Here is a 25,979-nt window from a genome sequence, read left to right on the forward strand (position 1 = left end):
TAGAGCTGACATATGTCTGCCTTGCTCGCAGTCTCCGAAAATTGTAGTCTGAGAAAAATTCCTCTAATGAATGAGCCGAACAATGTCGTAGAATAATCGCAAAAGCAAAGTATTACATTGCGGAAAGAAGTTCTACACCACTAGCAACCCCCGACGGCTACATCGTTTGAAAATTGCAGTAGCTTTAAGATTCATTTATTGTTACAATTGTTGCAAGTACTTAAACAATTGCATAAGGCATGTATGTATGTCAACTCCAGGATAGACTGCGCACATCACACGAAAATAAAACTATGCGTGTTCCCTGTTTGCACACACATACACAGACGACCTCTCTCCGCTCTTAAAATCGCCTATTTGTTGTTGGCCGCAGTGCTTGTTTTGCTAATATTAATATATGTAGAGTGCCAAATAAGAATCAGTAGTCGCCGCGGCATCGACGTGTCAGTTTGAAGCAAAATATATTAATCGCACCAAATCTCGTCGCAAAGTAGTTCCAAGAAGAACTAACGAGCAAAAACAAAAATACAATGGCGGAAAAAGTAAATGTGTGCATTGTGGGCTCCGGCAACTGGTGAGTGCATTTAATTAGCCGTCAGCAGATGCACTTTCATAGTAACCTCCACTCCCATTTTCACTCCCACCTACATCTTAATCTTGTGCCCGCAGGGGTTCGGCCATAGCGAAAATCGTGGGTGCCAACGCCGCCGCTCTACCGGAATTCGAAGAACGGGTGACCATGTTCGTCTACGAGGAGATGATTGAGGGCAAAAAGCTGACGGAGATTATTAACGAGACGCACGAGAACGTCAAGTACCTGAAAGGACACAAGCTGCCCCCGAATGTGGTGAGTGCATTACAATTTAAGGCTAAAGTGGAGTATTAAGCTTATGTAACTGCTGCGTGTTGTTAACACCACTTGCTTACATAAAGGCTATATGCCTTGAGCTTGGCCGTGCAGCGCCAAATTATCTAATCAGTCGAATACGCGTCTATTTTTACATCCGCTCCCGCTCTCTAACGCTGCGCTCTTGCTGCAGTTCTCAGGGCCAGCCGAGCACCAACATCACCTCTGGCACCACCTTGACTCTCTTCTTCACCCTCTCTTGCAAGAGAGCCAGCCAAGTGACTTTGACGTAGGTCAAGGCCAGTGGCTTTTGCAGGGCTGCCACAATATGTTCTAATAGCTGATAAGCAGACTTCAGCGTTCCTACACATGTACATGCTGCTCAAATAATTGGAATTCTTCTGTTTGCCGATTACAGATAAGCCCAAATGGTTTGGGCGATAAAGTCCATCCATACAAAGTCTTGGTGGAGGGTCAACCAAATTCTTTGATTGCCCTATAAACAACCTTATATTTCGCTTTGCTTAGGTAAAAACCTATGCGTACATAGACCTACAATCGTTGGCGGCTTGGGAACGGGAACGGGAACAACAAAATCAAGAAGAAAATTGGGTGAGACTTTTATGCTGGGGCGTTTGTTTGTCACTATAATTCATGGATGGATGGATGTGTATATTTAAATATTTTGGTAACAAAATTTTGTATCAGAACTTTTGTAGGTTGAACGTGCGATTGTTGCGACCCCTTACCTCGTTAAGTGGTGTTTTTGTTTGATATCAGAAGTTTTTCTTTTCAAGTTCCATTATAAAATGGGAGTTCCATTAAATTTTGCTGTAATAGCTATTGTAATAGAATTTAGCGGGTTTTTCCAAAGTGGTAAAACAAATAGATCAAGTTTTCTATTTCGATTAGCTTCATGCAAGTAAAGGACCCTAAAACCATAACATATTTTCCGTTTGAAAAAATCTAATAAGAATATTTTTCATCAAATTGGTTTTTTTCTTGTTTATTCCAATATGTATGAAATATTTCGTATACGGAGCTGAAACGAGTTGCACTTTTTATTGCTTAATATCTTCCAAACGGTAATTTTTAGGGCAAAAAGTGTTATATATTAAAAGTTGAGGAATCTCAAGGGCTATATGATTTGAAATTTAGAAAGAAATCGTTCGACTCAATTTTGAGAAAATAGTCAAAAAGTGGCTTTAAAAAACTTTTTGTCATAACTCTAAATCTATTATATTCAGACTATTTTACTATATAAAGAGTATTTAGAAAATCAAATTATCTTTTCAGAGATATATATCACGTTTCTGTAGCATTAGTTGTTTAGATACTATAAGCATTTTAAATCTGGCTTTTTTTTTTGATTTTCCGCTAAGCTAGCGGGTTTTTCCAAAAGTCGTAGAACAAACGTTTTCTATATTAAGCTACTTTATACACCCATAGGGTTTCCAAAACTCTAAAACTAAGATGGGATGCATACAAACCCACAAACAAAGGGACCAACATTTTCATTTTGGGAAGACGAAGAAAATCTTGTTTTTTTAATTACTTTTGAACGGGACATCGGATTTCAACAAATGTCATTCGAAGCGTATTCTCAGTAAGAATAAAACTAGCTAAACAGCCGGGGGTTTTTATCCCCACCGTATCCAGCAGCTCCAATTTTCTAAATTTTTACTTTTACACTTTCACCGCTTTTTCTCCCAAACAAATCTATATTTCGAAAGTCTTGGTATGCAATCTTCTTAGTTTTTGCGATACCTTTCGATTGGTGTAACACTAGTTGCGATCGGACCATAATGGCAGATTTTCAATTCTGTGGCTATATATAGTAGTTGTCTTCGCACGCTCTTGCGCGCTTCGCCACTACGTGTTTGCCGTCCACAGTGATCTATTGCATTTAGAGAATTTAAACAAAGGGTGCGTGCGAGCAAATTGATTTACATTTTCAGCAACATATAGAACTTATCTTTAGCGTTAATTTAAAAACTATAGGCTTTTAAAATCTAGCAAGTTTTTTTTTAATTTCGCGTATAACCAGCCGGGTTTTCTATATCGAGCTTCTTATTACACCCATAAAAGGTCGAAAGACCCGAAAAACCAAAAAGGTATTCATACTAACCCACAAAGCGACATACATTTTAAATTTGGAAAGTCCCCCAAAATCTTGTTTTTGAAATAACTTTTGTACGGAGCTCTGGCTTTTAAGAAATGAGGCTTGACGCGTATTTTCAGTAAGAATTAATCTTGGCTAAGAACCTGTGGCATTTATCCCCACCGGCCACAACAGCTTCAATTTTCTAAGTATTCACACTTACACTTTCAATGCATTTTCTCCCAATTCAATTGTAATTATTAAAGAATTTGTGAGCAATCTTTTTAGTTTTTACTATAATTTCGATTAGTGTATCACCTTTTATGATGTGACCATCACTAGGCTTTCAATTCTTGTTGATCTTGTTTTAACTATTATCAACAACAACAAGAAAAAAAGTTAGCATCGGCAAGCCGAAGCTTATATACCCTTGCAGCTATAATTATTAAATTTAAAAACACAAAAAATGATATTCCCAATAGTATAAGATAAAATGTCAAAAAACACCGAAGCTATAATTTGTTTCATATTATTTTCCTACCAATTTTCCGATCGTTCCTATGGCAGCTATATGATATGGTCGTCCGATTTTGATAAAATTAAATTCGAAATTCAGAACTAACTAAAAAATGTTATTTCCAAGCGTAGGAGGTTATATGTTAAAAAACACCGAAGCTATAATTTGTTTCATATTATTTTTCCATCAATTTTCCGATCGTTCCTATGGCAGCTATATGATATAGTAGTCCGATTTCGATAAAATTTAATTCAAAATTCAAAACTAATTAAAAACTGTTATTTCCAAGCTTAGGACATTATATGCTAAAAAACACCAAAGATATAATTTTTTTAAATTTTTTTGTCCTATTATTCCTATGGGAGCTATAAGATATAGTTGTCCGATCCGGCTGGTTCCGACTTATATACTACCTGCAAAGGATATAAGACTTTTGGGAAATTTTAGCCCGATAGCTTTAAAACTGAGAGACTAGTTTGCGTAGAAACGGACGGACAGACGGACATGGCTAGATCGACTCGTCTAGTCATGCTGATCAAGAATATATATACTTTATGGGGTCGGAAACGTCTCCTTCACTGCGTTGGAAACTTCTGACTGAAATCAATATACCCTCTGCAAGGGTATAAAAAGGTTGACAAGCCAGTATGTCGATATGGAGAACATGTAAGTATAGTATACATTGCATATACGTGTAGGGTAAACCATATCAAGGTCAGCCAATCAATCTAGTGAGCCTTTCGATTTAAAAAGTCCTAGACTGCTGCGAAGGGCGCCTTCACAAGTTGACTTAGAACACGTGTTGGACAAATGATATCCTCGATCCGTCTGCAGTTCCTTCACTTAACCTTCAGCGTGCTAATCTGAATTTTGTTTTGCTTTTTTGTGGTTATCACAGCTATTATAAAACTTTACTTTTTGCCCCCACTCTACAGGTTGCTGTGCCCGACCTGGTTGAGGCTGCCAAGAACGCCGACATTTTAATCTTCGTTGTGCCCCACCAGTTTATTCCCAACTTTTGCAAACAGCTTCTGGGTAAGATCAAGCCGAACGCCATCGCTATCTCTTTGATTAAGGGCTTCGACAAGGCTGAGGGCGGTGGCATCGATCTGATTTCGCATATAATCACGCGCCACCTGAAGGTAAGTTGTCGTCGAAGAGGTAAAACTGCCGGGAAAATCAATCCATTTGAAATTTATTCACGCAGATCCCATGCGCCGTGTTGATGGGTGCCAACCTGGCCAATGAGGTGGCCGAGGGAAACTTCTGCGAAACGACCATAGGTTGCACGGACAAAAAGTATGGCAAGGTGCTGCGCGATCTCTTCCAGGCGAATCACTTCCGCGTTGTGGTCGTGGACGACGCTGACGCTGTAGAAGTTTGCGGAGCCCTTAAGAACATTGTGGCCTGCGGCGCGGGTTTTGTTGACGGCCTGAAGCTTGGCGATAACACCAAGGCAGCTGTGATCCGACTGGGCCTTATGGAGATGATTCGCTTCGTGGACGTCTTTTACCCCGGAAGCAAGTTGTCCACCTTCTTCGAGAGCTGTGGTGTAGCAGATCTGATCACGACGTGTTACGGTTAGTGTTAAGCTGCGGCAATCAAGCTCTAAATGTATGGTTTTGGAGTACAGTTATATTTTGTAGTTCATAAGTTAATAGTTTCTCGGGCAGATAAAGACTATTTACAAAGGAAATTTGGTTTTCTCGAGCGTCAATGTGACTGCTAGCTCTGACAGGAAACTATACTTCCTGATAAGTATTTTTCGGCTTGGTAAAATGACAGCTTACCGATACTTGTTAAAACCGTTACTTGTAGAGTCTCAGGGTTTACTAGATTCATCGGAAAGTATGTAACAGGCAGAAGGAAGCGTTTCCGACCCCATAAAGTATATATATTCTTGATCAGGATCACTAGCCGAGTCGATCTAGCCATGTCCGTCTGTCCGTCTGTCCGTCTGTCCGTCTGTCTGTCTGTCCGGATGAACGCTGAGATCTCGGAAACTATGAGAGCTAGGCTATTGAGATTTGGCGTGCAGATTCCTGAGCTTCTTACGCAGCGCAAGTTTGTTTCAGTATAGTGCCACGCCCACTCTAACGCCCACAAACCGCCCAAAACTGTGGCTCCTACAGTTTTGATGCTAGAATAAAAATTTTAACTGAAATGTATTGTTCTCATCAATATCTATCGATTGACTCAAAAAAAAGTTTGCCACGCCCACTTTAACGCCCACAAACCGCCCACAAACTTCAAAAAATCGTAAATATGAACGTGGATATCTCGGAAACTATAAAAGATAGAGAATTGGGATCTCAGATTTAGATTCCGCAGCCTTGTTACGCGAATATGCCACGCCAACACTAACGCCCACAAACCGCCCGAGCCTGTGGCCTGTGTATTGGTCTCGTCAATACCTATCGATTGATTAAAAAAAAAAATTTGCCACGCCCTCTCTAACGCCCATAACGCTTAAATCTGTCTACCGCCGGTAGGTGGCGCATTTTAATCTCGCTTTGCTGCTTGCATATCTCCATTTCGCTTTGGTCCCTTTAGCTGAGTAACGGGTATCTGATAGTCGAGGTACTTGACTATAGCGTTCTCCCTTGTTTTTTTTATACCCGTCACTCGTAGAGTAAAAGGGTATACTAGATTCGTCGGAAAGTATGTAACAGGCAGAAGGAAAAAGTTTGCCACGCCCACTTTAACGCCCACGAACCGCCCACAAACTTAAAAAAATCGTTAGTATGAACGCGGATATCTCGGAATCTATCAAAGATAGAGTATTGGGATTTCAGATTTAGATTCCGTAGCCTTGTACGCAGCGCAGCTAAAGCCCACAAACCGGCCAAGCCTGTGTCGCCCACAGTTTTTATGCTAGATAAAAAATTTTAACTGAAATGTATTGGTCTCGTCAATACCTATCGATTGATCCAAAAAAAAATTTGCCACGCCCACTCTAACGCCCATAACGCTTAAATCTGTCTACCGCCGGTAGGTGGCGCATTTCAATCTCGCTTTGCTGCTTGCATATCTCCATTTCCCTTTGGTCCCTTTAGCTGAGTAACGGGTATCTGATAGTCGAGGTACTCGACTATAGCGTTCGTCCTTGTTTTTTTTAGAAACTTTTAAGAAAGCGTACGCTACCAGAGCATTTTGTTATTTTTTCTATCAGTGTAGATTCCCAACTAAGCCAAGCAATTTGCTTATCCTTTTATTACTTTTCAGGACAATACCTTAGAATCATCAACCAAGGTTAAAGAAAATACTGACTTGTGAAAGTTCAAAGTATTAAAATTGAAGAGAATAACAATACTTTTCTTTACATTTTACTATTTGCTATTTAAAATAACTGTTTTATGTCGATCGACGCGTACTTAAAACAAATCGACCTTATTACAAAAAAATGGGGAATTTATCTTACCCCACAGCTGCTTCACAATAAATCTTTAACCCTTCAAAAAGCATATATTGCTTTAGGCAACACTCTCACCTCAAGCCTGATAGTCACCTCAATAAAAAAGGCTAGGAAACCAAAATCTCCATAATAATCTGACAGATGGAAAATTTGATAAACCAAATTTTGTACAGAGATTTTAACTTCATTGCCTTTTTGTTAAAGATGAGTACAAGGCTTTAGCTTGCAACTTTACTTTTTTGACTGTTTGCATTTAGATTCAGTTACGACACTATAAGGTTTTATGGAATTTTACTCTGAACAATTATTTAATAAATACCGGATTATCTCACAGGTGGGCGAAATCGTCGAGTGTCTGAGGCCTTTGTGACTTCCGGAAAAACTATTGAGGAGTTGGAGAAGGAAATGTTAAACGGTCAGAAGCTGCAGGGCCCACCCACTGCCGAGGAGGTGAACTACATGCTAAAGAACAAGGGTCTAGAGAACAAGTGCGTTAATATTATCAAATGGTATTCTTAGATCTGTAACAAATCTTCCTCGATTGCAGATTCCCTTTGTTCACGGCTATTCACAAAATATGCACAAATCAGCTTAAGCCTAATGATTTAATTGATTGCATACGCAATCACCCTGAGCATATGTAAGTGTTTCATTTGCGTTCGTTATGTCTTGAATGCGCCTGTTTATTTCGATATCCTGTTATCTTGCCTTCCCGAAAATCCTGCGAAATAAGCCTTTGCATATCATTGTTACCGTAAAGCTTTGATTTGATATTGTTTCCTTTAGTAACTTTATTTTAAGTTTCGCTGTTTTCCCTTGAATTACATATATACACCTTCTGTTTCAATTTGTTTTTGCTTGTTTACCTAATATTACTCAATTAACTATACTAAGTTTAACATTGATAAAAAATAAATAATAACTCAAAACTAATAAAAACTAAATAATAAAATATCATTTAAACATTTATTCCCAATTCCGATTCACATCCTTCGTTTTCAGAGAAATAATCAGACATATATTTTGCATACCACGTAGTCATTGCTAATTCATAAAAACTTTTTTTCCATTACAAATTAGTTTATGCACTTCTTTTTTTAATTGTTTTTCATAGGGATACGTCCATCATGCCGTCGCCAAAACTTTAAACTGTGTTACATCCAAACAATACTATATATACCCGCATAGATCAAATCAACACAAGTCATCATCACCAATGCATATCAACTGGCAACAAAAGATAAAACCATATATATGCATAAAGTCAGAAAAGTCGTTCCACTTCAATAGCATTTATAATTTCCTTTCTATTCGCAAGTGTTTTTTTCAATGTGCAAAGTGTTTAAAAAACATTGAACCAAAACCACAAGTGTCATATTTGTTGAACCCAATTGTTAAAATAAATGTATTTAATGATTATTAATTCATTTTTCACAAATAAAATTGGCATCTTCAAATCGTCAAAAAGAAGTACGTACAGAAACCCAGAACATTAGCTTACAAAAGAATATCCATTAAACGTTCACAAGCGATTGATGGCAAATTCTGTTAGGGTTTGACCCCGGGATTACGAAAATGCCACTGCAATTTTTTGATGGAACAGTTTGTTTGTAAAAGATTTTATAATGTTCAGAAGGAAAAATTATGACATCGAATTTTTTCTTTAATCTCTATCGTTTCCACCCAATTTACACAGTTTTAGAAATATATGATTGGATAAGTAATGCCAGCGAAGGAGCTCGACAAAGACGAAAAATGTGAATTTTGGTCGACTGTAAGTCGGCTGTACATATCGACAGGCGATCAGATGCACAGCAATGGCTATGACCATTTCGAAAAAATGATGTTAGCGGTAAGGCCAACATAAAACTAAAGCCTTTAGTAAAACAAGAAAATATTATTTTGTCACCACTGCACATCATGTAGGGACTTATGAAGAAATTCAGGACATTCGTACGCCAGGGGTCCAGCACTAACAGAATTTGCCATCAGTCGCTGGGAAGCGTTTTGGATGTAAACTAGTGGAATTAATACATTTAGTTAATCAAGCACGGTTATGTGTTTAAAACAAAATTAAATTTATATCAATTGATGATAAAACCTTTTATTTTAAAAGATTAATTTTTTATTTCACAGGCAAAATTTGTAAATCCCACTAAGATGCCGAAAACGTTTTTAACTGTGTGTCTACCGCATAGAGAAAATGTATTTTTTCAACACAGCTTCACCTCAATGAATCTAAGGAGTCCATTATAATTAACACAAACCAGATAACTTAAGGTATTGTGTATAGGTTGTTGCATCGCTAGCTTATTTTTTATTCAAGTCATTGCATGTCTAACAAACTGCTTTAATTTAAAAAATTTGGTTTTTCCAACCTTAAATAGCCAAGAAACAAGCGAGTGTACCTAAAAATAAAATTTTATTTTGTGGCCACAATTGTGGCCAGGGAAATCTAGTAAGTGGAGAGAATCTTAGTCTAATACTAATTGGACTGCGTTATCTACGGAATTAAATACTACATTAAATTAAAGCTGACTAGTTAAATTGGTCGTTTATTTGTATTTGTATTTTTATGGATTGTTATTGGCGTAAAACAACTTAACATTAATGTTTTAAAATCTCTCAGTATAAAAACAAGGGAAAACGCGTTTGAAAAGGCGGGAACCTTACAGAATCAAACCTGCGTTGCGAAAGATTATCCAGAATCGCAATGCTTAATACGAACTATTCATATACAGGGGTGTCACGAAATCGCATCCAACCATTATTCCCCTTAAAAGAAAATTTTGGTGTCACAGAAAACTGTAGGCAATATAATCAACCAAATAGTAGGTTTTTTTTAAAAAACTATAGAATATGTGACAACGACGGTTTTGGTTGGTTGGTGTCACAGAAACCAACCCCTGATATAGCTAATTTTTCCATAAACAAAAAACTGTTTCCAGACAGGAGCTACTTACGCGAACCGAATGCGATATCGCAGTCGATCGTTTTATCTTCTAAATGGAAGGGTACCAACATATGTATATCACATTTCAGGGTGTTAAAGTATATATATTCAGCATGACTAGACGAGTCGATCTAGCCATGTCCGTCTGTCCGTCCGTTTCTACGCAAACTAGTCTCTCAGTTTTAAAGGTATCGGGCTCAAACTTTTCCAAAAGTCTTATATCTTTTTCAGGTAGTATATAAGTCGGAACCAGCCGGATCGGACAACTATATCTTATAGCTCCCATAGGAATAATCGGAAAAAAAATTAAATAAATTATATCTTTGGTGTTTTTTAACATTAACCTCCTAATCTTGGAAATAACATTTTTTAATTAGTTTTGAATTTCGAATTAAATTTTATCGAAATCGGACTACTATATCATAAAGCTGCCATAGGAACGATCGGAAAAATGGTGGAAAAATAATATGAAACAAATTATAGATTCGGTGTTTTTTAACATATAAACTCCAACGCTTGGAAATAACATTTTTTAATTTGTTCTGAATTTCAAAATTAATTTTATCAAAATTGGACGACTATATCATATGGCTGCCATAGGAACGATCGCAAAATTGGTGGGAAAATAATATGAAACAAATTATAGCTTCGGTGCTTTTTAACATATAACCTCTAACGCTTGGAAATAAAATTTGTTTATTAGTTTTGAATTTCGAATTTAATTTTATCAAAATCGGACGACTATATCATATAGCTGCCATAGGAACGATCGGAAAACTGGTGGGAAAATCATATGAAACAAATTATAGCTTCGATGTTTTTTGACATATTATCTATTGGGACTATTGGGAATATCATTTCCCGTCGTCCCACGAATGCTTCGCCATCTTTCCCGCGCCATCTGTAGTCCAGCTCCGAGCTGGCCAATAATGGCTGGTGATGGGTCCTCCTGTTGTCCCTTAACGGGCGACCTTCTTTCCTCCTCCCTATAGAAGCCGGCGCATCCTCTACCTCCGTTCCTTCACCAGCTGCCAAGTAGCTGGTGAAGGAGGAGTCCTCAATGGAGAGCTCGTCGGAGATCAAGCGATGTCCCATGTTCCTTCCCACTGGGATTCTCTAGTGGATCTCCTCCAGCGCTTCAACTATTCTGCGGACTTGCCCCGTTGTGGTATTGCTTCCTGTAGGTCAAGTCCCACAATAATGGGCAACCGCTTGGATTACGCGTCCTTTTTCATCTGCACTGACCTCCTTTAGCCGTTTTGGGTGTTTTTCTTCCATTTTTAATTTTTAAATTCCCCGCCGCTTCTGCACGAATACCGTCAAAGATTAAATTTCTTATTCTTTAGGCCGCGGCTAACGGCGTTCATCGAAAGTTCACTCGCAAAATCTAGTATCTTTTCAGGTATTTCCTTAGCTCATTTGAGTACCGCGCTGAAAAACAGACCCGACGAAAAGCTTACAAACTTCGGCTTGTGAAGTTAACTTCCTTTCTTGTTTAGACTTCAGTTTGTCAATCTGGCAACATGGTTTTTGCCAGTTTTCATTTAATTTATGGTTTTCCATTTCATAGGAACAACGTTTGGAAATCGTGCAATAATCAGCGACTTACATGAAATTTTATTAGGGAATAAGGCTCCAAGATCGCGTGACTTAAAACCACCATTTTTAAAACGTGATGGTAAACCCGCACCTTATATTAAAGCTAAATTCTTGCCCACAACATTCAATAACATGCGTTTTATTTCTGGAAATAGATAATTAATAAATTCGACCGCTGGGCTAAGATCTAGTTATTGCAAAATGTTCTTATATAATCAAGGGTGTCACAGCAACCGTCGACGGTTTTGGGGACGGTTGGCTTGAAAATTGATTTTGGGGACATTTTTTTTGTTTAACCTATTTGGTTTCTTTTAATTTTATTTTTATTCTGTAAAACCAACTTTTCGGGGGAAATTAGGTTGGAAGAGATTTGTTACACCCCTGTATATACATATGGGATCGGATAATAACACACAAAGTATGTAATAATGTATTATACTTGAAAACTATCAGATACTCCATCGCATTCCCTTTAACTGAGTAACGGGTACCTGATAGTCCGGACCATCGACTATAGCGTTCTCTCTGGTTTTTAGATTATGGCTAAGATGACATTCATTTCATTCAGTCGCATCATTATGTACAATGCTAGGAAGGTAACGTAGATGTGAATACATTAATTATACAAACCAGCGAATTCTTCAGCTAACTCCAAATGGCCAATCCTTCAGTTTGGCATGGTTGGGTAAAACTTTCATTAAAAATATGAATAAATATGATAATGAAATAAGTGAAACGATTTGGACTAGTTGTTTACACTGAGAGAAAGGCGCACGCGAAGTTGCCAGGCTCTGCTCGTCGACGAATGATAAGGTGGTCTTGCCTTTTCTCAGTAAGTGCCCTATGCGCGGTGCGTCAAAAAGAAAAAGATCTGGATTTTCCACAAAAAAATATTTGGCTGTCGGCTTGACTGAAAATTAAAGTGTATATTTTTATACTTCTTTAACGGCTTGCACAACTTCACCATTTGTTTATAAACGTGAAACCAGAAATTATTATTAACTCCTTAATTTATTTATTTTTACACTCATCAAAAAATGAGCTTCCTCGATGAAGCGCTTTTATGTCAGCTGCAAGCTGTTGAAAAGGCCGAAAACATGGGTTTTTTTTGTTACGGCTTGCAGTGACAATTATACATGGTGGCCTGCCGGCTTCCAGATACGCGGCGAATTAGCGCGTAGTGACGGAACGAGAGTTTGGAGCCGCGGTCGGCACACACATACCATCACAAGTTTACCTTGCATTAGTGTGAGTGTAAAAAACACGAAGATGGCGCTTAAGCCTGACGTTTCTCTGTTTTGCACTGAGAATCTCTGCCGCAGCAGCAAAAAAGCGCGCCGAAGCTGATAGAAAAAACACCCGAAGACCATTGCCAAAGTCATACGAACATCTACGTTATAAGTGAGCGAGCAGCGGATCGGCAGAACTATTCCCTATGCTCACTGAATAGGCCGCTGCCGACCGCTGGTTTGGAGTAAGAGAGTTTGGAGAGAGATTGGAAACCGATAGGTTGTCAGCCGGCAGCACGTGAACAACAATTCAAGTCGTTGGAAGCAGCGCCGTGCGATGCCTACAAGGAGCCAGATCGCTCAACGAGACATTCGGGATTGGGACATCAAGAATCTCCAAATTAAGACGAAGGTAGCTGAGGTCCAAAGGGCATAACACGGCGGTTTGTTTCCTACTTTGTCACGACCACAGCCTGGCACCGAAATCCCCAGTGCCAGAGAACCACACTACCAGCCAGGAAGGGCGAGCAGCCGACCGGTTGAGACATTCAAGAGGCGTGGTCCTGGAGAAGCCCAACGGTTCAGCAAGTCATGAAACGGCGATCGTCCAATATCTCAAGGGACAAGAGGACATCGGCAGCAACATCAGTGAACATCGCCGCCCACGACACGACCTCCACGGAGAACTCATTGAGTAGCGCAGGAACGTCACTGACGACAAGCAATAGGGTGAGGCTGGGGTGGAAAGCAAAGTGAACTGCTATGCAGGTTCCTGGCGTTAGCCTTGACTCTCAGCGCGACCTGAAAGTATTTGTTTTGTAAGTACGGCATAGCCAAACGTATGTAAACCTCAATCTGAGCCAATTTACATAGTTTATAGATCCATTTTGTGAAATACAACTTTACTTGTTTTAAACTTAATTATTAATTATTAAAACAAAACGTCGAATTCTTAAATAAAGAATATACCTGAAATGTATACCCATTATATGGTTAACTTGACATGCAAGGTTAGGTGGGTTTTGAAGAAGAATTAATTGACATCTGCAATACCTCACACTAAATATAAATTTAGATTCTTTGGGCTTTGGTTTATTTTGTCAATAGTTCCCTACTCTGTCTACTTACTAAGTTTATGTGACGGCGCGGTTCTCTAGGTAGCAAAACCCCACTCCCATTTTCCCTGAGCACAGTCGACCCTGTAGGCAGAGTACGCTGGCAGATAGCCGCACACAATGTCGTGTTCATTACATATTCTTTGGCGCGTAACGTGGGGCGAGCGGAAATCAGAAAACTACCGTATCTTGAGAAGATAAAAGTTAATGTCGCTACCAAACCAATATTTTGAAGCAAAGTCCTAATTTTTGTATAATTTTCTAAGTTGAGCCTTAAGGTGATCCGACAGAATTCACACATCGCTAGTTCGGGCAAATGCTGAAAGTAGGTTATTTTATCGCTCAATCATGACTCCCTTTTCAATAGTAAATGTATTGTTACGGACTGTGAGATTTAAGAAAAGCTGGAACTCGCACCAAGCAACATTATTCCTTTGGTGATTAGTTTGATATACCTAGGAGAAGTCATTAGAGATTACCTTAGCTGAAAATTTCTAGCATGTACTCATGATAGACCAAACACTAGGTTCATTACTGCTTTGAGAATTGTTTTAGCCGAATAATTTTCGCGAGACACTCAGCAGTCGTGCACTCACTTTCCCAATATTGAAATTACTTCGTCCAACAGAAACCCTAAATTTATATTAATTTTCATATTTATCATTTGATGCACGGTTACCAAAGGGTAGTCTCAACCTTAAAACAAAGTTTGTTTAAATCTACAACATTTGGAAAACTCTTATAAAACAACATGTCAGTTCAGCATAATGGAAATGAACCTTCGCTTTGCATTATTTGCAATGATACTATGGTTATAGATACTGAACTGGCAGAAACCCCATGTAGACATAAACTCCGCAGAACATACGTAGTCCTTTGGTTAGGAACTAATGAAACTTGTCCACTTTGCCGAAGTGCTTGTACTGTAGTACAACTGATAACTTTTCCTCTGCTCAACCGAATAGATCTACTAATGATGATAATAGGGAAGCTCGAGGTGCTTCTGCCAATCAACATTCTGGTGCTATCAACCGACGTAGACCTAGGTTAGGTTGTCTTCCACCCGGAAGATTTCATAAAAGCTCTTATGTTTTTGAGATTAATCTCCGATATTTCGTCGTCAGTCTGAGTCTGCATAGGGCTGGGCAGAAGCAGAGAAGGTGTTCTCCCGTTTCCTCTTCTTCCTCATCCCTGCAACTTCTGCAGAAATAATTTGGCGAGGCTTTTAGCCTGCCGGCATGTGCGCCAACAAGCCAGTGGCCTGTAAGAGCTCGAATGAACATGCCACACTCTGTGCGGCTGAGTTTGAGTAATTCCGAGGTTTTTTTGTTGTTTATCACAGTCCATGTCTGGTGAGAAATACGACACTGTGGTGCGTTTTGCCAATGGATGTTGGCTAGTTTTTTAAAATAGTTTTTTATATTTAGCTTGCAAGTTGCCATGGGCATGCCGACGTTCTCCTTTCCTGGGAGAAGAGGCATAATGGTGCCCTCCCTTGCTAACTTGTTGCAGTTGCCTACGATATCCCAGTGACCCGGAACCCCTATTAGGCTGATAGTAAACTGATAGCAACAGTCTGCTATTGTACGGGAGTTGGTGTTTTTCGAATAGATCGATTTAATAGACACTTTGTACTTTGTTTATGTATGCAGTATGCATTGTTTGTGTTGAGCGGTCCACCACAGAGCCACTCCGTATAGTAGGATTGACTTGACTACCGCTGTGTATATCCAGTTGACTATTCTAGGGGACATGCCCCATCTTAGCCCAATTGCTTTTTTACAGGAGTAAAGTGCAATGGTCGCTTTCTTGGTTCTCTCTTGGTTATTTAAGCCCCATTTGAGACGCTTATCTAATACTAACCCCAAGTATCTGGCGTAATCGCTAAAAGAAAGATTACAATTGTTCAGAATAGGTGGGTTGAGTTGTGGAATTTTGTATCTATTTGTAAATAGAACAAGTTCCGTGTTTGAGGGATTTATCCCGTTCTCTATCGCCCATTCCGATAGTATTTTAAGTTTATGGCTATTTGTCCTGCTTGTTGGATGTGTGCCGGTGTAATCCCGTCCGGTCCCGGCGATTTGTATGGTTTGAAACTTTGAATGGACCATTTCATGTTGCGGTCTGATAGGAGGAGATCTAATTTGATTCCTTCTCCGGCACTTCTTTCTGGAGGGTGACCTGTTTGTTGGCTCCCTGGAAAGTGAGTGTCTAGGAGCAGGTCCAAGGACTCTCTACTGGAGTCTGACCATGATCCATTTGCCTTCTGAAGATAGCCCAATTTTCCTGAGCCTTGCGGCATTAGTAGTTTTTTCAGAGCAGAGGGTCTGTCATGCAGTTCGTTTGGCTCTTCTAATGGCCTTTTGTACGAGGCTAGTTTATGCTTGTAGTTCTGCCAGTTAGTGTCCTCATTTCCCACCTTTGCTCTGTTAAAAAGGCATCTGCAGTTGGTTCTAAGGATTGATAGTTGTTGGGTCCTTTGAAGGTAGTGTGCATGCTCCTGTGAACTTATCTACTGTTCTGTCCAGCTCCAGAACTTCTTTGTACCTGTGCCAGTCGGCTCGTCTGGGGTTAGCGATACTGACCGGCAAGGACGAATCAAGGGACAATATAGTTTATATTATTTTTTACTGCGCCTACGAGTGAGTCTGATACCAACGTTAGATCTATGATCGTTTGGCAAGTTTTGGTTATGAAGGTAGGGACATTGCCCCTATTGCATAAGAATAGGTTAGAATTTAGAATAAAATCAAATAGAGACTCACCTCTGTCGTTGTTGTTTGGGCAACCCCACTGGGTGTGATGGGCCTTGGCGTCACATTTCCCTGCCATTCCTCTGACCAGCGCATCTGGGGGTTTTCCTTTTCAGAGGCTAAGTAGGCCGAAAGTACCCTTATAGAGCCACTTTGCAGCTCCAGGCTTACTGCGATGTTGTCTCCGTTGTTGTTTGCGAAGCAGAAATATACAAAGATGCCTTTTGGCTAATATGCTGGTTCGAATATTACCTTTTTGGGGTCAAGCATAAGCTTGTATTCCTTTGTTTCTAGTCCAGCAACCTTGCCTCCTACTACCCAAGGTTGCTGTACTAGGACAAGGTAGAAGTCTTAGTGAGTCTTGTAGAAGTCTTAGCGACGAATCGGTAGAGTTGCCGTCCTACGGCCCACCAGATGCCTTCAACTCCTCAGCAAGCATCTGCTCGGGTGGGTTGCCCGCAGAGCTTCCAGCGGCGTTGGAGTCGCCCTTGTACACTTTAATGTGGGTTGCATTAAGCCCGAAGTTCAGCACTCCTCGAGCAGTCTCGATTGGAGCAACTCGATTGGACCAACACCGCCTGGTGGACATCCCCTTCATGCTCCTCCACCTTGACGACTTTCCAGTCCTTCGTGGGGAGGTGCGGGTTGCATTCCTGCAACATGTAGAGGATGTCCTCCGGCTCCTTGATAGCTGCTGGGAGCCAAATCCGAGCTCGGGGCTTACATCACACCAGTCTAGTGCGACAATGTTCGCCCCTTCGTAGACCTCACCGAGCATGCTCGTCGCCTGCTTGTATAAGTCAGCCGACCGCTGACCATCGCAGGCCACCACTTTGACGCTGCCCTGGTACCAGCCCGCGTCCATGCAGCAGGGCGATGTACCTGGCTTCTCTCTGGGACTCCACTGCCTTCCACTTATTCCTGGGATTGCCCCTGTCTGTGAGGCCGAGCAATACTCGGTTTTTGGTGGTCTCGGTGAAAGAGACCGATGGCTGTAACTTGGATCTCTTCGCCGATGGTCCGGGTAGGTCGAGGGATCGCTGCCTATTCGCCTGAGCTCCATCTTGGGTGGGCTTATCCTGCCCGTAATTTGGAAGCACCTTCCTTGCCCATTCCACCTTTTTTAGCCATTCAGGCGAAGGTGTGGCAATATTGCTCATGGTACGAGAGCGCAGAGTGTGGGCGGCAGTCCGCCTTTCTGCGTATGTGTATTTATTGGCGCCAGCGGGTGGCCCGAGCGCCTTGGCTGTGCCTACCGCTGTCCGGGACTGTTTATACCCGTTACTCGTAGAGTAAAGGGGTATACTAGATTCGTCGGAAAGTATGTAACAGGCAGAAGGAAGCGTTTCCGACCCCATAAAGTATATATATTTTTGATCAGGATCACTAGCCGAGTCGATCTAGCCATGTCCGTCTGTCCGTCTGTCCGTATGAACGCTGAGATCTCGCAAACTATAAGAGCTACAATACTGGTATTAGGCATGCAGATGCAGAAGTTTGTTTTACCGCCCAAAACTGTGGCTCCTACAGTTTTGATGAGATAACAAAAATTTTAACTGAAATGTATTGTTCTCATCAATACCTACCGATTGACCTAAAAACGCGCCTACTTTAACGCCCCCAAACCGCCCACAAACTTCAAAAAATCGTAAATATGAACGCGGATGTCTCGGAAAATATCAAAGATAGAGAAATGGGATTTCAGATTTAAATTCCGTAGGCTTGAGCGGAGCGCAAGTTTGTTACGCGAATATGCCACGCCCAGTCTAACGCCCACAAACCGCCCAAATGTGTTTGACTTCCCCCACCAGCTTATTCACAATTCGCCTCGAGAGAGGTCGTCCGTAGACCTAACACAAGTGCGAGTTTTAATCAGAATTCAACCAATCAGAGTGCACACTCTGGCTTGAGAAGTTAAAACACAATACATAGATCAAATGAACGTACCAGCTTTTCTGCAGCATGGTTGCAGCAGTGGCTGATGAGATCTGTACCACAATGCGGAACCTTTGATTGGCGGATAATTCCCAAAATCCGCGAAATGAAATCCCAGTAGAGAATCTTGCTAACTTAAAACGATCAAATGCAAGCAGAGAAGACAGTAATCAAGCCTCTAGTATTTGTTTGCCTTTAGGATATCCTATGGCACAAGCCGTAAATCGTTCTGACAAAGTTTCAAGCGTTAGTTCCAATTGGCATGTGAAATTTACTGGTATTGCCAATGACATACCTGTTAAAGACATTATCTATAGGATAAATAGTTTAACGATTCAATGCCTAAACGCAAACTCGAATTTGCTTTACCAATTTGCCAACATACTATTTCCTGGACCAGCTCTACCATTTTACTGGCGGTTTCAGAGAACTTCAAGTGAACCGAATAGGTTTCACCTGTGCAGAAGTCTCCGTGAGCGGTATAAAAGAACAGCGCACTGACGAAAAGATTAAAGACACTCTTCGACATAGGAAGTAGAAAACCGGAGAAAATGTTGACGAATTTCTAGATGCTATCTTAACGATGGCAGATGCTTTGCGAGAGCCTATGACCGACAGTGAACTAGTTACCAATGTTAAAAAGAACCTCAAGCCTGAATTACGACTAGAAATATTACATGTTTTGACCCCAAACATTGACTCCTTGAGAGCAGAGTGCCACAAGCGATAGTGCAGGATGAAGAGCCTAAGGACGAAGAGAAATATCAAAACCTTAAAGACATCGAAATAAATGCAATGCTTAATGTTGAGTTGTATAAACGTTGGAATTGTGATGAAACCGGATACAGATATCATGATTGCCTCAAAGCCAGACGCATAAGTCGTCTTGAAACTTATATGCTTAGTTGCTTTAAATGTAACCCCCGCCGGAAAACTCGTAAGAGGATGTCCATCTATTCTGACTGGTGGATATCCTATTTCAAATTCAGCAACAGTAGTCGGTACCAATCATATTCCATCTTCTAATGTAGTTAACTCTCAACCTGACTCGACCACATTTAACCCAGAATTAGACAAAACCAACCGTGAGTTGAATAAAAACACTCCAGAGTCGTCACAAAATTTTAGGGTAGGGGATATACCATGAACGTGTACGTAACTATTATCGGCGTAGAGCGGAAATATTTACACTGCGAATAGATTCGATCAACAAAACTCGATCGGCTTATCGAATAAGTTCATTTTGGAAACAGCAGCGCGAAATGAAGAAGTATGTCGTATCCTCCATTGTCAGGCAGGACAATGACAACCGTCCCTATATCGCATTGAAATTATTTAACAAAACTGTCTTAGCCTTGCTTGATAGTGGAGCTAACAAAAGCGTTGTGGGAGGTAATTTGACAAAGTTTATTCCAACAGATTCTCCAGGGCTTAAGAAGTTAAAATGTTATGTTCTTCTAGCCGATGGTCAAAATAAAGATATCACCGCTACCATTGTCGTTCTGATTCACTATAACTCCTTATCTCAGGATGTCGAATTTTTAGTAGTACCCAGCATTAAACAAGATATAATCTGCGGAATGGATTTTTGGCGACTTTTAGGTCTTGGGATATCCAACATAAATTTCGGAAATTTCTGACTCCATTGCTTTAAGTGGCACTCTTTTGCTAAATGCCACCGATCGAAATCGATTACAAGCTGTTATTAAATTCTTTCCATCGTTTGACAAAAGTGGCTTAGGAAAAACAACGCTAATTGAACACCATATTGATACCGGTACAGCGAAGGCCATTAAACAAAGATATTACAACCCATCGCCAGCCAAAAAGCTTCAGTTTTGCCAAGAAGTAGACCGCATGATTAGTCTTGGAGTATATCGGCAAAAGTCAGTTTTGTTAAAAGAAGTCGAGTATTTAGGATACATTGTTGGAGAGGGAACTTTGCAAGTGAGTCCCAATAAGGTATCCGCCGTGTCAAGCTTTCCTGTTCCTCAAACCAAGCGTCAAGTTAAGAGATTTCTCGGGATGACCGGTTGGTATCAACGAGCATTCCACCCAACCGAGTTGTTGCGAGGCAAATAATTTCACCGGAACGACAACGCCCAAGTTTCTTTTGAACAATTGAAAAAGGATCTGATCACTGCTCCACTATTATTACACCCAATTACGATGAACCGTTTATAGTGCAGTGTGATGCCTCGATCACTGGTGTGGGAGCGCTTTTAGCTCAATGTGAGGAACGCCCTATTGCATATATGTCTAAAAAGCTTAACCGAGCTCAAAAAATTATTCTACCACGGAACTCGAATGCTTAGCCGTAGTTTCAGCTATTAAAAGATTCCGCATGTATAAAGAGGGGCATCAATTTACTGTTTTGACTTATCATGCAAGTCTCCGAAGGCTCATGACACAGTAAGACCTTCAAGGAAGACTGGCTCAGTGGGCACTTAAACTTCAAGGATTTAATTTCAGCATAGAACATCGTCGAGGTAGCGAAAATGTGGAAGCCGATGCTATTTCCTCTCCTTATGCCCTTGCCGAGATTGATATCGATGTTTTTCCAGAAATTGATGTGGAATCCGAATTCGTTTAGTCTTCTAGCTATTCACAACTTAAAGAAAAGTTATTGCAGTCTCAACAACCGGATTTTCAAGTCATAGATGGTTTTCTTTATCACAGGGTTGGTTTCTCTAATACCTCGTCCGAGCCTCCTGAAGACTCCTGGAAGCTTGTGGTTCCTGTCGAGCTTAGAGAAGGTGTGATTAAGGCAGCTCACGATCAGCCATCTTCCTCTCACTGCGATATAGCCAAATGTTTAGAAATCATTCGAAGAAAGCTTTACTGGCCTCGTATGGTTGTGGACGTTCGCACTTACATCAAGAACTGTGAGATTTGTAGGACATCAAAATACCCCACGCAGAAACTTAAGCCACCAATAGGACAGCAAGTTGTTAGCGAACGAGTATTTCAAAGACTATATAGATTTTATTGGTCCTTTTCCAAGAACAAAAAGAGGTCATATAGGAATTCTTATAGTACTCGTGGTTCCTGTCGAGCTTAGAGAAGGTGTGATTAATTCAGCTCACGATCAGCCATCTTCCTCTCACTGCGGTGTAGCCAAATGTTTAGAAATCATTCGAAGAAAGCTTTACTGGCCTCGTATGGTTGTTGACGTTCGCACTTACATCAAGAACTGTGAGATTTGTAGGACATCAAAATACCCCACGCAGAAACTTAAGCCACCAATAGGACAGCAAGTTGTTAGCGAACGAGTACTTCAAAGACTTTTTATAGATTTTATTGGTCCTTTTCCAAGAACAAAAAGTGGTCATATAGGAATTCTTATAGTACTCGATCATCTATCGAAATTCACGTTTCTCAAACCGGTAAAGAAGTTTACTACCCAAGTCGTTGTGACATACCTGAAATAAGAAACTTTTGATTGTTACGGAACGCCTGAAGCGATAATGGGTCGCAATTCAAAAGTCATGAATTTTCTTCTTTTCTCTCTAAGCATGGCATTACCCACATTCGCAACGCAGCCTATTCGACGCAGTCCAATACCGCAGAAGGAGCTTCAACCTCTTAAGGGTTTCTGATTTTACAATTACTTCTCGGAAGCTAATGAGTACTAAGTCTTTTAGCTGCGCTGCAGACAGCGACAGCGGAGAGATGGTTATACAAGGTGAGTTCCAAAGTAAACAGGACTTTTTGAATCTAGCGCCCTCTAGTGGCGCCATCTATATGTCAACTGGTGCGTTAGAATCTGCTATCGTTTATCGACTTCCAGTAAAAATTTCATGGCATTTCATCTATTGGAAGTGAGGTTATTGCGTTTTAAATGTCAGTATGTTTTTGTCATCGGTGTGAAAATGAGCTTCGAACAAAGAGCCAACATTAAATTTTGTTTTAAAATTGGTAAAACTTTTACCGAAACGTTTCAATTGATGAAACAAGTTTATGGCGATGATTGCCTATCCCGTAGCAGAGTGCACGAGTGGTTTAACGTTTTCAAAGTGGTCGTGAGGACATAAATGACGAAGAACATGTGGGCCAACCAAAATCCGTGATCACCGAAAATTCCATCGAAACTGTGCGTGAATTCATAAAAAATCAGCCGAAATCATCATTGAAATTCATGGAAATAGAATTGAACATCTCCAAAACATCGATTTATCGCATTTTGACCGAACATTTGGGCTTACAAAAGGTGTGTGCACGGTTTGTACCGCACAAATTGACTGACGTCCAAAAATTGCTCAGAATTCAATAATTATAGCTGTATACAAACTTCGGCTTGCCGAAGTTAACTTCCTTTCTTGTTTTTTAATAAATTGATCATGAAGTAAAAATATACGTATAAACTGATTATGAAATAAACATTTTTTACCTATCTTTATGTACTGTTTGTTTCTTGTGTTTGTTATTTGAAATTGTTATATTTTCATTATACCCGTTACTCGTAAAGTAAAAGGGTGTACTAGATTCGTCGGAAAGTATGTAACAGGCTGAAGGAAGCGTTTTCGACCCCATAAAGTATATACATTCTTGATCAGGATCACTAGCCGAGTCGATCTAGCTGCAAGGTTATACAAACTTCGTCTTGCCGAAGTTAACTTCCTTTCTTGTTTTTTAATAAATTGATTATGAAGTAAAAATTGACGTATAAACTGATTATGAAATAAACATTTTTAACCTATCTTTATGTACTGTTTGTTTCAGTAGAGTGCCACGCCCACTCTAACGCCCACAAACCGCCCAAAACTGTGGCACTTACAGTTTTGATGCTAGAATAAAAATTTTAACTGAAATGTATTGTTCTCATCAATACCTATCGATTGACTCAAAAAAAAGTTTGCCACGCCCACTTTAACGCCCACAAACCGCCCACAAACTTCAAAAAATCGTAAGTATGAACGTGGATATCTCGGAAACTATCAAAGATAGAGAATCGGGATCTCAGATTTAGATTCTGTAGCTTTGTACGCAGCGCAATTTTGTCACGCGAATATGCCACGCCCACTATAACGCCCACAAACCGCCCAAACCTGTGGCGTCCACAATTGTTATGCTAGATGAAAAATTTTAACTGAAATGTATTGATCTCGTCAATACCTATCGATTGATCCAAAAACAAATTTGCCACGCCCACTCTAACGCCCAGAACGCTTAAATCTGTCTACCGCCGGTAGGTGGCGTATTTAAATCTCGCTTTGCTGCTTGCATATTTCCATTTCCCTTTGGTCCCTTAAGCTGAGTAACGGGTATCTGATAGTCTAGGTACTCGACTATAGCGTTCTTCCTTGTTTTAGTTCTAATCGCAAACGGGTCAACTTAGAACTTGGATTGACCATTGAAAATAAATAAGTTAAAGGTCTGTGGTCTGTTTTGATTATAAAATGTTTTCCAAAAATATATGGTCAAAATGTGATATTGCCCAGCGAATTGCTGATAATTCTTGCCCAGTAGTGCTGTGGGACGGCGTAATTCATAATGACATCATATTTTATGTCATCTGGGAGTATTCCTTTATCTGGGCACCTATGACCAAGGAATGTCACTTCACTCAATTTGGTGCTATTTTTAAACCAAATGGTGGTCGCGTGAAGCAATATCTCTTGAACTCCCTTCAAGTTCAATTTAATTAAAACCTGACATTAAGTCAAGGCATGAAAAATACTTTGCTTTTCCTAGTTGATCCAAAATCATTTTTTATTTTTATTAATTTGGCGATAGTCTTTTTTTAATCTTCATTTTTTCTCTTCAGTACAAGGAACTGATTTTTAGGTACTAACAAAAGCGGTCTATTATACTCAAACACAGGTGGTTCAACTATATTATCTTCTATTAATTTGCCAACATGTTTCTTTATTTCTTCTTGATGGCTATGCGGAATTCTGTAACTATACCCGTTACTCGTAGAGTAAAAGGGTATACTAGATTCGTCGGAAAGTATATAACATAAAGTATATATATTCTTGATCAGGATCACTAGCCGAGTCGATCTAGCCATGTCCGTCTGTCCGTATGAACGCTGAGATCTCGGAAACTAAAAAAGCTACAATACTGGTATTTCAGCAGGGTGCCACGCCCACTCTAACGCCCACAAGCCGCACAAAACTGTGGCTCCTACAGTTTCGATGCTGGAATAAAATGTATTGTTCTTATCAATACCTATCGATTGACCCAAAAAAAGTTTGCCAAGCCCACTTTAACGCCCACAAACCGCCCACAAACTTCAAAAAATCGTACATATGAACGCGGATATCTCGGAAACTATCAAAGATAGAGAATTGGGATCTCAGATATAAATTCCTATTCCACGCCCACTCTTACGCCCACGAACCGCCCAAACCTGTAGCGCCCACAAGTTTTATGCTAGATAAGCAATTCTAACGGAAATGTATTATTCTCGTCAACACCTATCGATTGATCCAAAAAAAAGTTTGCCACACCCACTCTAACGCCCATAACGCTTAAATCTGTCTGTCGCCCACATATCCACATATTGAGATCACGGGTAGATGGCGCATTTCAATCTCGCTTTGCTGCTTTCATATCTCCATTTCCTTTTGGTCCCTTTAGCTGAGTAACGGGTATCTGATAGTCGAGGTACTCGATTATAGCGTTCTTCCTTGCTTTAAATATACACTGGTCCTTTTCCTTAAGTCTTAATTTTTGTTTGTAAAAATTATTTGTCGTTATTGATTCGGTTTCAAATCCGAATACATCGCGATATTTTGAAAATAAATCAGTTAATTGAGTTTTAAATAGCGAGAGGAAATTCTCTTTTAGTTGAGCCATGATTTCTTCTTTTCTTGAATTGTTGTTAGTTTGAATTACACCTTAATTTGAAAGTAGCTGGCACTTTAATTAATTGGGACAAACGTATTTCTGGATGTTGCTACTGTGTTTGCAACGTATATACCAGGTGTAATTTCCTGGTTCAGAATTAACACAGTATCTTCGGTAGAGTTTTATTTTAATTTTCGGACAACTTTAGATCTTGCTGGTAACAGTATTGAATTACTTCCAGAACGGAATGTTATCAGAATATGAAATGGTTATTTTAAATTGTTTGGTCGAATTAATAACCAATATAGTTTATATATGATATTTTATATGAAGCTTAGACCTATCATTCCATCGCAGGGTATTGCAAAGTTTGATGTTACTACAAGGTGAGTTCCAAAGTAAACAGGACTTTTAAAAAAAGACAGAACAAATAGTTTGACGGTGCAAGCCTTTTGAATGGCCTCTACGTCTGCATAACGCTTTCCTTTCATCGGCAAATGCATTTTTCCGAAAAGGTAGAAGTCGCACGGTGCCATATCAGGTGAATACTGGGAGTGGTTGATGGTTAAAATGTGATTTTTGGTCAAATAGTCGGACACAAGCGTCGATCGATGAGACGGCGCATTATCGTGCAACAAACGCCAACTTCCATCTTCGCGATATTCGTGCCGAACACGTCGAATACGACGCACCAAACGCTTCAAAACTCCAAGGTAGAAT

The 25,979-nt window shown here is 40.1% G+C and overlaps 2 protein-coding genes across 3 annotated transcripts in view; both read left to right on the forward strand.

Annotated features, from left to right (window-relative positions):
• The first annotated feature begins 62 nt into the window (after window positions 1–62).
• On the forward strand, window positions 63–9,342 carry LOC119561544 (glycerol-3-phosphate dehydrogenase [NAD(+)], cytoplasmic). 2 transcript variants are annotated; one of them, XM_037875193.1, is made up of 7 exons: window positions 63–574; window positions 670–847; window positions 4,401–4,607; window positions 4,673–5,045; window positions 7,215–7,368; window positions 7,428–7,520; window positions 7,995–8,318. In XM_037875193.1, the coding sequence occupies exons 1-7, from the start codon at window positions 531–533 to the stop codon at window positions 8,026–8,028; spliced, it is 1,083 nt and encodes a 360-aa protein (XP_037731121.1). In that variant the 5' UTR covers window positions 63–530; the 3' UTR covers window positions 8,029–8,318. The 2 variants fall into 2 exon arrangements, with proteins under 2 accessions (XP_037731121.1, XP_037731122.1); XM_037875194.1 differs by lacking the exon at window positions 7,995–8,318 and adding an exon at window positions 9,017–9,342 and having other exon boundaries at window positions 67–574.
• The window catches only part of LOC119561545, a 100,800-nt gene continuing 83,923 nt past the window's right edge, over window positions 9,103–25,979 (forward strand). Inside the window, exon 1 of the mRNA XM_037875196.1 lies at window positions 9,103–9,160. The gene's annotated coding sequence lies outside the window, so the exon portion shown is untranslated. The remainder of the gene's footprint in view (window positions 9,161–25,979) is intronic.

The sequence above is a fragment of the Drosophila subpulchrella genome, unplaced genomic scaffold (genome assembly GCF_014743375.2).
Source record: "Drosophila subpulchrella strain 33 F10 #4 breed RU33 unplaced genomic scaffold, RU_Dsub_v1.1 Primary Assembly Seq358, whole genome shotgun sequence".
NCBI lineage: Eukaryota > Metazoa > Arthropoda > Insecta > Diptera > Drosophilidae > Drosophila > Drosophila subpulchrella.

Excerpts from the sequence above, each read along its gene's own strand:
- LOC119561544 (XM_037875193.1), top strand. The coding sequence starts at position 531 with ATGGCGGAAAAAGTAAATGTGTGCATTGTGGGCTCCGGCAACTG. Across the intron at positions 4,608-4,672 it reads TAATCACGCGCCACCTGAAG|ATCCCATGCGCCGTGTTGAT; the intron begins GTAAGTTGTCGT and ends TTATTCACGCAG. Across the intron at positions 7,521-7,994 it reads CGCAATCACCCTGAGCATAT|GGATACGTCCATCATGCCGT; the intron begins GTAAGTGTTTCA and ends TGTTTTTCATAG.